General features: G+C 45.8%; 1 protein-coding gene across 1 annotated transcript in view; it reads left to right on the top strand.

Moving 5' to 3' along the window:
* Window positions 1–13,256, top strand: part of SCD5 (stearoyl-CoA desaturase 5) — a 33,165-nt gene extending 19,909 nt beyond the window's left edge. The window contains exons 2-5 of the mRNA XM_075421168.1: window positions 612–742; window positions 7,079–7,284; window positions 10,816–11,048; window positions 11,612–13,256. Of these exons, the coding sequence (XP_075277283.1) occupies window positions 612–742; window positions 7,079–7,284; window positions 10,816–11,048; window positions 11,612–11,802 (761 nt within the window). The 3' untranslated portion in view covers window positions 11,803–13,256. The remainder of the gene's footprint in view (window positions 1–611; window positions 743–7,078; window positions 7,285–10,815; window positions 11,049–11,611) is intronic.

The following is a 13,256-nucleotide window of genomic DNA, read 5'->3' as shown; positions in this document are numbered from 1 at the left end:
AAAATGCTCAAAAAAGTTTACTTGGCCAATATTTTAATTAAGGGAAGGAAAAACAGTTCCTGAAACTGAGGGAGTTGGCGAATATTCCACTTCCTGGTGCATTTTTATTACAGAGTTATGAGCTCCTGATGATAAGAGAAATTTTTATTGTGGAAACTCTGACACAGCTAATATCTTTAGGGGTGGGACGTGATGCTCTTAAACTAGCTCACAGATTGGACTTGAGCAAAGACCTGTCTGGAGGAGGCTAACAGTGTCCTGTTAGAAAAGTTGTTGCTACTCTTCTGACATGAGTGATGAACTTCCACTCCCCTGTACTTGGTGAAGGCACACAGTGTAAACATGTCACGGCATGGTGCTTCAGTGCTGCCAAACTTTCCTGAGCAATGCATTGGCTAAGTGGGGAGGGGTGGGCAGTGGAACGACATGTCCCTGGGGCTGCAGGGCAGAGGTGGGCTGAGAACCTCACCTCCTGTCTGCCCAGCCTCATCTTCTGAGTGACCCTGCAGGTGTCAGCAGGCAGGGGCAAGGATCATCTTTGCATCAAAGAAAGCAAAAATAATGGCATTTGTCCCCTGGCACATCCTGTGTTTTGTTTTTGTGTCTTTCAGCATATTTCTGTTTCCTGACGACAGCCCTGGGTGTGACAGCTGGTGCGCATCGTCTGTGGAGCCACCGTTCCTACAAAGCCAAGCTGCCTTTGCGGATCTTTCTGGCTGCAGCTAACTCCATGGCTTTCCAGGTGGGGTTGTGTTTGCCCATCCAGATTCTTGGCCTCCACACAGCTTTCTCCCCTGTGCAGGAATCCCCTCAGCTTAAGAGACAGGAAAAAAAAACAGAAAAAATTGGCAGAAAGACATTTGCTGATAACACACTCTGCTGGCCCAGGGGCTACAGAGCCCCTCTCACCACCCAATGTAACAGTATGCATTAGACAGTCCAGGAGCAATAATTACATAAGGACCAAGTTGAACATGCCCAGACCAGGGACTCAACACCCCAGCAGCCTATCTGTGGCATAGGTCTGGCCCCACAATTCCCAGGACAATGTGAAAACATTTGTAAGGGCCAACTTGATGCAAATATGTCTGCATAATCAAGTCTCATTGTCCATCCAGGCAGTGGGGAGATTCTGATGTGCCCAGAAAACAGCAGGCATCCTTTCACAATCTTAATTTATCTCTGTTTTATGAAGCATTTTTCACCAGTAAAATTCAAATACATTTGCAAAGAAGCGTGTTACTAGCTCTGTACTTACTGATAGGCAGTCTTAGACTTCAAAAATGTTTGTGTAACACCCAGCTGGTAGTAGGAGTTAGCCCAGAACCAGGATCTTCTCAGTGTGAATTTAGTTACTCCTTTGGCTGTTCAAAATAGAGATATGAACCTTTACTAATATTAAACTTACAGAGTCTGGCTGCCATAACCCCTTGTGACACTGAGTAGTACCGTGTGTGTTGTGCCTTGAGTTTTCAGCTTTTTCCCTTCAGCCTGTTTGGTTGGCTTCTTGTTCTTTTGCCTTGACAGGGGATGAATAGTGTCCCTTTATCCACTTCTGTACTGTTCGTTTATCAACGTTATTTTTTTTTTTTGAGGTGGAAAGAATTAATCTTGTTAATCCATCTAGACATTACAAAGAGCACAATGAATTTAATATGGGAATCTGTCCATTCTGACTATGATCTTCCTTTATTCTGAGCAATATTCCATCTGCTTCGTGCTGCTCGGTTCCTTGCAGAGCTTTACAAGCCCCTTGCTCAGCATGTTAAACAACTGGTTTGAGTTTTGAGAACCCCCTGGTACTGTCCTCCTGTTTTATAGCTGATCTTTTCTTTTGTAACTAATTTAAATGAATGTGTCGAGCTGGTTGCAGTGAGCCTGCACCTTGGGGTTTCGTTGCGTTCTGCTCTCTTCTTGCTGTGGATTTTGCTCTCAGCTTCATTGGCCTCATCACTGCTTTTGGCTGAGAACATGGTGTGATTCTGAGGCAGGGAAGTATTTCAAAGTAGCATCAAGCCACCTTAGTGCCCTTCATATCGGGGAAAGAAAATGAAAGCCCAAATCACCCACTCCAAGTTTTAAGAAGTCTGAAGCCTGCTTCTAATTACCGTGACATCCATTGCCTGCTAAAAGCTGTTTTCACCACCACAAGCAGACAGTAAATGAGTTTTTAGGTCCATCTCCCTCATACTGGCTTTAGGAGGAGGAGGTAGCATTGGAGATACCTACAGCATCCCTGGATGCTGAATATTGAGGAAATATTCAGACTTCTTGAAGGGCAGGGGAAACTCTGCTGAAGAGTGCTAACTTGATACTGCACGGGCTGTGACATGCTGTACTTCCTCTGAAATACCATCACATGCAGCCATTTTTGCCCTGTTGCCCTGCATTTTTTGTGACTGGAGCATGCTGAGCTGTGTTTCTTCTCTCTGTCTAGAGTGAAACTCTCACAATTTTGAAAGACTCTGCTTCTTGCTGACACATGTCTGTTTCAGACATAGGTAATACCTGGCTTATGTCTACTTGATCTCCTAGTGTTTAAGTTTTAGCATCTCAGTTGGGACGTGCTGGTGTCTCCTCTGCTAACTGTGTTGTACTGCTGTTCCTGGCCATCTCGGTGAAACAAGGTGTGTTGTTCAGTTGAGGTTGAGCTGTGAGCATTTGTACATAGCAACAGTGGTTGTATGGAAATTCACATCAGCACACTGACGTTGTTACATAGCCCAATTTGTTGTCACGTTTCGGTCTGCAGATTTACTAAGGGACCTGCTAATGAAACCTCATATATGCATGACTGTCACAACATGATGCTGTCACTCTCTGCTTTGGAAGGGATTTCACTCGTTTGTTTACCCGAAACTTAATCAAGAGCAATGTGTCCCTGAAAAATGGTTGCTATTAATACGCTTGGAGCATATTTACATGTGCTATGCTCCAGTTCTGTGTGTATTTATTACAAACAGTTCTGGCCTCTGGCCTTTATTTCCTGATAGCCTTTGTGGGTTTTAATTAGATGCAATTAAGTTATTTTACAGCTTCCTAACCCTTTCATCTGGGGAATTGTGGTTTTTGACAGCCCTACAGGTGTTTGCTGTGCTATGAAAAGCCAAGTTAATTTCTCACAGTATTATTGCTTTGACTGAGTTATCTACAGTCCCAAAAATAATTTTATTAAGTGCTCGTGTGGCAAACTGATTAATAGTCTCACTTGAATAATTATTTCTGGCTAAGAAAGAAGACCTTTCGTAGGTGTGCTTCTTGCATAACCCTGGTTTATTTTTAAATTACTTAATCTTGGCTTTTTCCAGTCTTCTGGATATTCCTGCTGAAGCTACTTGAAGCAGTGTAGAAGCTTTCATTCCCTTTGATTTTTCTGCAGGGAAAAAATAAGATGGCAGCAAGGTAAAGATCTCCCCTTGTTCTCACTGAAGAGTTTGGTGACTTCCTTTGCTTCACTCAGTTTACTTTGTTCTCTTGTGCAATGGGATAGTTAAGGTGCAACACACTGGAGCGCTGGTAAGGGGCTGATCTTTACTGTCTTCTCTGAGTGGCTTAGATGAGTCAGTCCTGCAGAAAAGTGTTCCTCTCATCCCCAGCCCCCTCCCAGCATCACTGCAGCCACGGCATGACAACCATACAGGGCTGAGCACAACGGAGTGCAATGGAGCTGAGATCTGCCTAGGGCTTTTGCTCTTCGCTTGTCCCTTGTTGGCTCTTGGCAGACGGTGAGCACCTTTGCAAGGCTGAAATTGGACATGGAAGCATTTGAGCTGGATTCTTTAGCTGCTCTTTGCAGTTGTTCCTGGAGTCCCCTGAGCAGCATGGGCAGCCTCAGTGCCTTCTCTCAAATGTTGGCAGCTGAGAGAGAGAGCAATGATTTCTGCAATGCTTTCAGCATAGGGCTGTTGTCTCAGAGTATATAGATATACACAGTTGTCATTAGCCTGGGCTTACTGTCTCCTGCAGTATATTCAGCGCCATGATGGCAGCCACACTGTGTTTACTTCACAGACATCGCAAAATGTTTGCTTAGTTCTGCTGGGAGCAAAGCTGCTGTGGTTGGTGGTTGTGGTGTGGGTGCTACTGCTGTTCCTAAAAGTAACCCAAGCCCGCCCTTCCTTTGGGTATTACTGCTTGGATACCTCTCTGGCTGTGCAAAGATAGAAATAGCAGAGGAAAGCACACTCTGCTAAACGTTCTTTGATTAAAGTTCATGCTGTTGTGGACCTGGGCATTAACTAACATTTCCATGTTTTGGTGCTGCTGTTGAGCAATTCAATTAATAGATGAGTGTGTGGCCTGAGTTTTGCAAGTGTTCTACATGCTTACAATGCCCTGCACTAATAGAATCATAGAATGGAATCACAGAATGCTTTGGGTTGGAAGGGACCTTTAGAGGTCTTCTAGCCCACCCCCCCCCTGCAGTGAACAAGGATATCTTTAACTAGACCAGGTTGCTCACAGCGCTGTCCAACCTGGCCTTGAATATTTCCAGGGATGGGGACTCCACTACCTCTCTGGACAACCTGTTCCAGTGTTTCACCACCCTCATGGTAAAAAATTTCATCCTTGTATCCAGTCTAAATCTACCCTCTCTTAGTTTAAAGCCGTTGTTACTTGTCCTATCGCAACAAGCCCTGCTGAAAATATTTTCCCCATCTTTCCATAGGCCCCCTTCAGGTACTGAAAGGCTGCATTAAGGTCTCCCTGCAGCCTTCTCTTCTCCAGCCTGAACAGCCCCATAGGAGAGGTGCTCCAGCCCTCAGATCATCTTTGTGGCCCTCCTCTGGACCTGCTCCAACAGCTCCAGGTCCTTCCTGTGCTGAGGGCTCCAGAGCTGGACGCAGGACTCCAGGTGGAGTCTCAACAGAGCAGAGTAAAGGGGCAGAATAACCTCCCTTGACCTGCTGGCCACGCTTCTCTTGATGCAGCCCAGGATACGGCTGGCCTTCTGGGCTCCAAGCGCACATTGGTGGCTCATGTCTTTTGATCTACCAGTACCCCCAAGTCCTTCTCGGCAGGGCTGCTCTCAATCTCCTCATCCCCCAGCCTGTATTGATGGTGGGCGTTGCCCCAATCCATGTGCAGGACCTTGCACTTGGCCTTGTTGAACCTCCCGTCCTTGTTGGCATCCGTCCTTCTGGTGTGTCAGCTGCACCACTCAGCTTGGTGTAGCTCGGCACTACTGCAAAAACCACATTTAGTCCAATAGCCAGTGCATCCTGCAGAGCAAACTGGGAGGCTGAAATCCCTTCTGCTGAGTAAACACAGAAAGTCTCTCTTTACAGATACGAGTATGAAATTGCAGTCCATCCCTTCCTCCCTGCCATCCACATAATCCCATTTACAGCCACAAGGCATTTCAGTGACCCATACCTGCTCACAACTTGAGCAGTGACAGGACTGAACTTGCTTTGTATCTGGTCTAGATTCAATGCTGAGCTGATGTTACGGGTCTGAGACTTTTATTCCAGCCTGGCTGCAAATGCAGGATTTGATTTCCCGTAAGATAGGCACATGTCCTTTGATACCTTAATTGTAGAATGATAGAGTGGTTTGGGTTGGAAGGGACCTTAAACATCATCTAGTTCCAACCCCCCAGGGACATCTTCTGCTAGACGAGGTTGCTCAAAGCCCCATCCAACCTGTCCTTGAATACTTCCAGGGAAGGGGCATCCACGACTTCTCTGGGCAACCTGTTCCAGTGTCTCACCACCATTGCAGTAAGGAATTTTTTCCTACTACCTAATGTAAATCTACCCTCTTTCATCTTAAAACCACTACCCCTCATCCTATCACTGCACTCCCTGATAAAGAGTCTCTCCCCATCTTTTCTGTAGGCCCCTTTTAAGTACTGGAAGGCTGTGCTCTTGTACACATCTCTGCAGACAGAGCAGTACTTTAAATGGAGGTGCTGGTTTTACTGTGGAAGACTGTCCTGGTTTTGGCTGGGATAGAGTTAATTTTCTTCGCAGTAGTTGCTGTGTTGTAGACTTAGTATGAGAAGAATGTTGATAATACACTGATGTTTTCAGTTGTTGCTAAGACATCAAAGACTTTTTTCAGTTTCCCATGTTCAGCTAATGAGCAGGTGTGATGTATCTGAGAGGGAACACAGCCAGGCAGCTAGCCCAAGCTGGCCAATGGAAATATTCCATGCCGTAGACATTGTGCTCAATTTATAAATGGGGGTTGGCCGGGGAGCAGGAGTCTGCAAGATCCATGATTGCTGCTCGGGACAGCAAGTGATCACTGGGTGGTGAGAAATTGTATTGTGCATTACTTGTTTTGTATATTTGTTGTTATTATTATTATTATAATTATAATTATTCTCTCTTCTTTTTACTATCCTCCTGAATTGTGTTTATGTCAACCCACGAGTTTCACTTTTTGTCCATTCTCCTCGTCCCACTGGAGAGCAGGGGAGGAATGAGTGAGTGGCTGTGTGGTCCTAGTTGTCAGCTGGGGCTAAATCACAACAAAGACGCATCCCTCCAAAAGGCTGAGCAAATTCAGCTCCTGTTCAGGTCAGGAAAAGGCACATGTAGTGTTCCACGAGCTCTGTCCCATTTTCAGTTTGTGCCTGGAGGGTGTCAGTGGTAACCAGCTGCAGTCAGCTTAGAAAAAGAATGCCAGAACTGAGTGCCTCTGCACAGTAGTGCCCTGAAAATAAGTGTGCAAGCTCCCCTATGGCAGAGTCATAAGACAACAACATAAACATTTATGTACCTAGTCCCTCCAGACCAGTGTCCATCCTTGGACAGTGAACACCCAGGGAGGACACAGGACCAGGACAGACTGATGATGGTAACTCCCAAGACTGTTGGCTTCCAGCCCTTGAACATGTCCAATCTGTGTCACTGGTTCCCAGAGCATGTCCCATTCTGTGTGGGCGCTGACAGGAGCAGTGTGATGGGCTGGCTGGCTGCAAAGATGGGGTCCCTCAGGATGTCTTTGGTCGATAACCTTTTTTGAGGAGCATCGGAGAGGGACTTGTTGGTGTTACTGTGTGGGGAAGGAGCTGGAGGTGGTACTGCTGGAGCAGCGCCCAGCCTTTGTCGCCATGCTTTCTGTGCAGAACGACATCTATGAGTGGAGCCGAGACCACCGTGTGCACCACAAGTACTCGGAGACAGATGCGGACCCACACAACGCCCGCCGCGGCTTCTTCTTCTCCCACATTGGCTGGCTGTTTGTGCGGAAGCACCGGGATGTCATAGAGAAGGGGAGGAAACTGGATTTCACTGACCTGCTTGATGACCCTGTTGTCAGGTTCCAAAGAAAGTAAGTGGGAGCACTGGGCCCTCTTGCGAGGGGCGTGAAGAGGTCCTTCCGCCTGGTTGTCTAGTTGTGGTTCATTCCTTATTTTTATCTTCTTTTTACCTTTTCTCTCCCAAGATATCCCTGCCACCTTGATTGCAAGTATTAGGACTGCTGTCCCTCTGGCCCTCAATATTGCCATATGGCTGACACTTTCTAGCTGCCCCTGCAGGCTCTGCTGCACAAGCAGTGAGCCCTGTCCTTGTCCCTCCGCTTTTCCAAAAAGCCAGGGCTGGCTGTGAAAACAGCCCCAGCAGAAGTTGCTGGGATCTTGGCCTTCTCATTTGATCATTGGAGCAAACTCATCTTTGGCACCTGTGGGCCAGTGCAGACCAAGTGCTTTCTCTCCCAAGACTGTCATTCTTCACAGGACTAATTATGTCCCTTGAGAATTAGCACAGACCTGGTTTGCTACATACTCTTGAGAGAGGTGGGAATTGAGCAACATGCTCTTTCGTCTGAGTACCTGTATTTTAGGCACAAGGAGACTCTCTCTGCCTGCAAGCATTTTGTTCACGTACTTTGGCAAGCCACAGAAGCTCATTTCTGAGTGTTTTATGGGTGAGGGGAGCTGTCAGCTGAGTCCAGAAATCAGTTTCTTTTTTGCATTAGAGAAGTCTGTGCACTAGCAGAACTACCCCTGCATCGGAAGAGCTCCAGGAGTGAGGAATTCACTGTCCTCCACATATTGTTGGTTTTACTGGTTCCGCAGTCAGCAGTGCCTGTTTGCAAAGGCTCCCTTGCAGTTTGCTGCAGCTCCTCTTGGTTATGTTATTACCTTTTCCAAGACAACGGCATCTCACAAGAAGCGGGCTTGGTTATGTGGCTTTGGTTATGCTGCAAATGTTGTGTGGTGTCGAAGCAGGTTTTCTGCAGAGAAGTTATGTCTTAGCAAATGTCTCTGCTCTGGATTTGAATTTAGGACTTTGGAGTTTACCTTCCCTTATCTGGGAAGAAAAATTCAGGTTTCTCCTTTCTGTAAGGTTGAAGTGGTGTTTTTTCTGACAGTGTGGAAAACCTGGCAGGTCGGATCAGTAAGAATCATGATAAACCCTTCTTTGCCATGTTTTGTTTTAAGGTTGGATTGTTAAGTTTGCTGAATTTAGTGGTGAGATGTGGATGAGGTACCGCTCAATCAGTTTAAAACCACATCAGCTGAAATCACAATACTGCTCAAGGCATGACTGACAGCAGCATTTACCCTCTGTGCATAACGCAGCAATAATCCTGCATGTGATGTGGAAGTGGGGCTCACAGGTGAAGTGTCTTCATGACAAAGTTTTCATGTGGTGAAAGTAGTGCTGTTCTCCAAGCATGTGTTGAGGCATTGGTTCCCCTGAACTCCAGGTAAGGAGGGTTCTCGTTCCAGGGTGGATGTTTCGGTCAAAGGGAGACAGAGAAAACGTAGTCGAGTGCTTGTTTGGATGTGAAATCTCATATCTTCATCAAAGACTTCTGTCTGGGCTTCTTGCATCTCACAGAATGGATTTAATTGGTGCCTGATAAGCTGTTGTCATATTTTATTTTATTTTCCCTGGAGTGGGAGAGGCTTTGAACTTTGAAGGAGTTTTCTGGACGGGAAAAATATTTTTCTCCTCCAGCTCTACTTAAATCCTGGCCTTGAATTTATGAGGTTTGCAAACCTGATCCACAGCCTGGTTCAGAAGTCAGTCAGAGGAGTGGGAAATTATCTGTTACCTTTGGTGGAGCAAAGAATGGGAAGTGTTTCCTTTGGAGAGTCTTGGCTAAGGTAAGTGAAGATAGAATTCTGTGAGAGTGCTGAGGAGATGCTCTCTTTTCACCATGGTTGGTGTTGCTGGAGAGCTGCAGATCTCCTGGAGCCCAGCATGTGAGGCACAACCTCCAAACAACAACGAAAAACACCAAACAAAGAATTGCAAGGCAAGATGCTAATTTATTTCATACACAAGATGATCAGAATTAGCTGGTGTGTTATAGATGAGAATTATGTTCATGGAAATACTCCTAATATTAACATTTTTCCAATCCTTTTCAGGTTTTAATTTAAAATTGTTTGTTTGTTTTTGTCAAAACAAATTGATAGTTCTTGCTATCTGAAAAACTTTCAACAAATGGAAAATTTTAATAACTGTTTAATAAACCCAAAATCTGTTCTTCCTCATCCTTCCCAGAAAACTCAATAAAAGCAGGGGTCTATTTTAAACCTGTTGTACGGGCACAAATAAGATGGATCTTACTTTGTGTTTCTTTCCTTTCTGCACCCTTCAAAATCCTGTCACCTCAGCCTACTACTCCAGTTTCATGTGGCAGCTTGCGTTGATGATGATACCCCAGGATCAATGTGAGCTGTAGTAAATCTGGGCTCCAGGGAGGTGGAAGGGCTCAACGGGGAAGATGGGGCCTTGTTTCCTCTCAAGCTAGGGACACACCGCACTGTCTTGCTGCTCTCTGCTTCTGAGCACCATTAGCCCATTTTCCATTTAGAGTCATTTATTTCCTATCTCGCATTTGACTTTGCCTCTGCTTCTTGCTGAGCAGCTCCCTTTCTCCACTTGCCTTGGATTAATTCCCCCAACACGATTCTACTCTTTGTTTCCTCTGCTGTGGTCTGTGCGCTTCACCTCTGTGCTCCCTGCATCCTACGCTCTCTCTTCCCTGCCTTGCCAGGGCATTAGTACAGCTAAAGCTGTACTAATACTATAAACAGATTTATAGTACAATACCAAATTAATTACCCAGGAATAGCTGTACTATAAAGCTCCAAAGGAGCTGAAGCTGTACTATAAAGCTTTCCTGTTTGTTCTCAGACTGTTTTACTTGCTCCCTCCCTGTTTTGCACTGTACATTGATTTGTCCAATATGTGGAGGAGCAGCACGGTTTGTGCCAGCCAGTGGGCTGGGAGAGCAGCCATGATCCTAGCCCCCAGGCCAAGATGCATCTTTCTCCTCATCTTTGGTGGGGTGCCCATGGTCTCTCAGCAGCTGTTTTGGGTCTGCCACTGCTGTTAGATCTCACGCAGAAGCAGTGGTGTAGAAGGGAGCTGCTCCTGCCCTGTGCTACAGATTGCCTTCTGATCTGAGCGTGGAGGAAGTCTTTACTGACTCTTAGGAGTGAACGTGTTTCTGATGCAGTTCTGCTGATGCCACGCCAGGCCCCGGGCTTTTCCAAGCCCAAAGCTGGACCCTAGGCACAGGGTGTGCGGCCAGCTCTGCGCTTCCCCAAGTTTAAAGGTGCTCAACTTGGGAGGTTTGCTCTGGGGCTGGGTCTCAGCTGTTCAGCTCCAGTGTTGCCTGCTGCTTCGTGGTTTTGGGTTGTCTTGGCATTTTTAATTGCACTTGGAAAAATTATGTCATGATTGTGGATGTCTGAAATGTTCCCTGCTGTCCCAGTTATGGGGCTGGCCCAGGTTATGCCAAGGGTTTCTGACAGAGCCGTGTCTCCAGAGATCCAGCCCCACTTCATACCAGCTGTCATTCCCACCATGGTAATAGTATCCTTTTCTTTCCCTGCAGGTATTATAAGAGTTCAGTTGTGCTGATGTGCTTTGTGATCCCTACCTTTGTGCCGTGGTACCTCTGGGGCGAGAGTCTGTGGAATGCCTACTTCCTTGCCTCCATCCTCCGGTACACCATCTCCCTCAACGTCACCTGGCTGGTCAACAGTGCTGCTCATATGTATGGCAACCGCCCTTATGACAAGTACATCAACCCCAGGCAGAACACGTTTGTCACTCTGGGAGCCATCGGTAAGTGCTGTAGCCCTGGGTAGAGCTTTGCAAACTCAGAGCAATGTCCCATCCTGTTTCACCCTGGTCAGGGCTTTGGGCACCTGCAGCTTGACACCGCTTGGAGCCAGGGCTTGGAGGAGCCTGGAGCTTGTGCGTCCTAGAGGAAGGCTCCCTTGTTCTACTGATGGTGTCCACACTGAAATAATGTCATGTAGTGTCTGGATAGAGACATGTTCACAGTAGCAATCCCCTCAGCAGTCAGCTAGGGACAGCGCAGCAGAAATAAGTGACTCTCTGCTTCTTACTCATTTGTGCATGTCCCCTCTTGAAGCACTTAAGGTTTTCTTCCCTGAGTGCAGGAGGTGGGACATGCCGCTTCCTACTGGGGAGGAAAGCCCAAAGGACTGAAATGGATTCTGTTGTGGGTCTGACCCAGAGGTCTCCCATAGCCAGGGGTGGAGCATAACCTGCACTGGATTCAGGACTTGGGAAACAGGTGTTTGGATGTCCCACTCGAGCACGTTCCTAAGTTCATAAATGTGCTGGCCATGTGGTCTTTAAACTCCCTCTTTGTTTTTCAGGTGAGGGTTTCCATAACTACCACCACACCTTCCCATTCGACTACTCAGCCAGCGAGCTGGGCCTGAAGTTCAACCCCACCACCTGGTTCATTGACTTCATGTTTTGGTTGGGGTTGGTCACTGACCTCAAGCAGGCTCCAAAGGAGATGATCCAGGCTCGCAAGGAAAGGACTGGAGATGGCAGTGCTTGAAAAGTAACACTTCGCTGTGCCAGCGCTGTCGTACATGTGGGTGAGGGTGTGCGTGCACACTCTCTTGCCTGTGGTAAATTTATTTTCCTCTGGGTAAAACTAGTTTTTTCAGATCAGCTGGACCAAATTAATTACCCAGGAACAGATTTGGCCCCAGCTTTTTCCTTTATTAGCTGTCTTATGTCCAAACTTCAGATTATTCAGTGTAAAAATGTTGTATATTATTTAATATTATAGTTAAACAGGAGAGAGATTTGATTTTACTCACTGTAGTTCATATCTGAAATACATTGTAATTTGTTTGTTGGTGGTAAACTTTGGCAGGTTGGAGGAACTAACTATCCTATCCAAGTGCAGTTAGGGGAGATTTTTGTTTCTATTATCAATCAAATACACTTTTGAGATGCCTCTCTCAGAGAGGATGGGGCAGGGTCCAATGTGCTGTTTCAGCTACAGACTAATGGAAAGGACAGTAACAGCACTGATGAAAAACAGGATGACCAAGGGGAAAGATTGGCCTAAATTTAGATATTAGTTTGAAAGCCTGCTTTCTTTTTTTGTTCACCCTGTTAGCCAGCTCAGTGTGCTGCTGTCTTTGCTAAATATGAAAACCATTTATTGCTGAGCAGGCTTTTGTGTTGAAGATTAGGCTCTATACAGGCCAAAATAGCAACTGATGCTATGTTGAGATGATTCCTTTGTTGTCACATATACATTGTAATTTGTAAAGGTATAGAGCTCAACCATGTCTTAAGACAAATAAAGTTTTGGTTTCAATATTTGGAGACCTAAGTTATATTCTAATCAGACATAGCCATCGATGCATGCATATTTCGGCTGCTTTTGCACAAGAGGCCTCTTTATTTCTTTTTCTGCCTTTGACCAGCGGGTCTTAAGAATACTAACCTTTATCTAAGTCAGTCTCTACTAGTATTTCAGCTGCATGCAACATCCATTGGTTTCTGAGCAAAATATAGAGACAGTTATGTAGCTTCAGAATTTTAACAGTTGCCTTGTTTAAAAAGAAAAAAAGAAAAAAACCGCATGTGGAATTAATGGGACATACAGCCCTTTGTGTTAGATGTTAGCCAGTGCAGGAGAGAGGCTTTGTACTGTCAGCACTGGAGCACTTTGAAGATAGAGGGCATGATTTTCATTTATACAGAAGGCCTTGCCCCTCAGAGAGGGAGTGCCCCTTTCCCAGCTGTGCAGTCCCACACCCTGGGCAAGGCAGGGATCTCAAGATAACCGAGACTCAGGCCCAGGTATTTTGGGGGAATGATGTAGAACCGAGGGAAAAAAAAAAGGTTTTTTTTTTTGTTTTTTTGTTGTTTTTTAAATGATGACATATAATATAAAAGAGTTGTCTTTATTCTGTATTTCATCCAGCAGGTGTTTTAACAGTGTTATTTTGCCATTAATGATGTGTACTTGAGTGATTTACAATAAACAGT

The sequence above is a fragment of the Opisthocomus hoazin genome, chromosome 5 (genome assembly GCF_030867145.1).
Source record: "Opisthocomus hoazin isolate bOpiHoa1 chromosome 5, bOpiHoa1.hap1, whole genome shotgun sequence".
NCBI classification, from domain to species: Eukaryota; Metazoa; Chordata; class Aves; order Opisthocomiformes; family Opisthocomidae; genus Opisthocomus; species Opisthocomus hoazin.
Note: the sequence above shows the minus strand (reverse complement) of the source record. Positions and strands in the feature narration are given on the sequence as shown.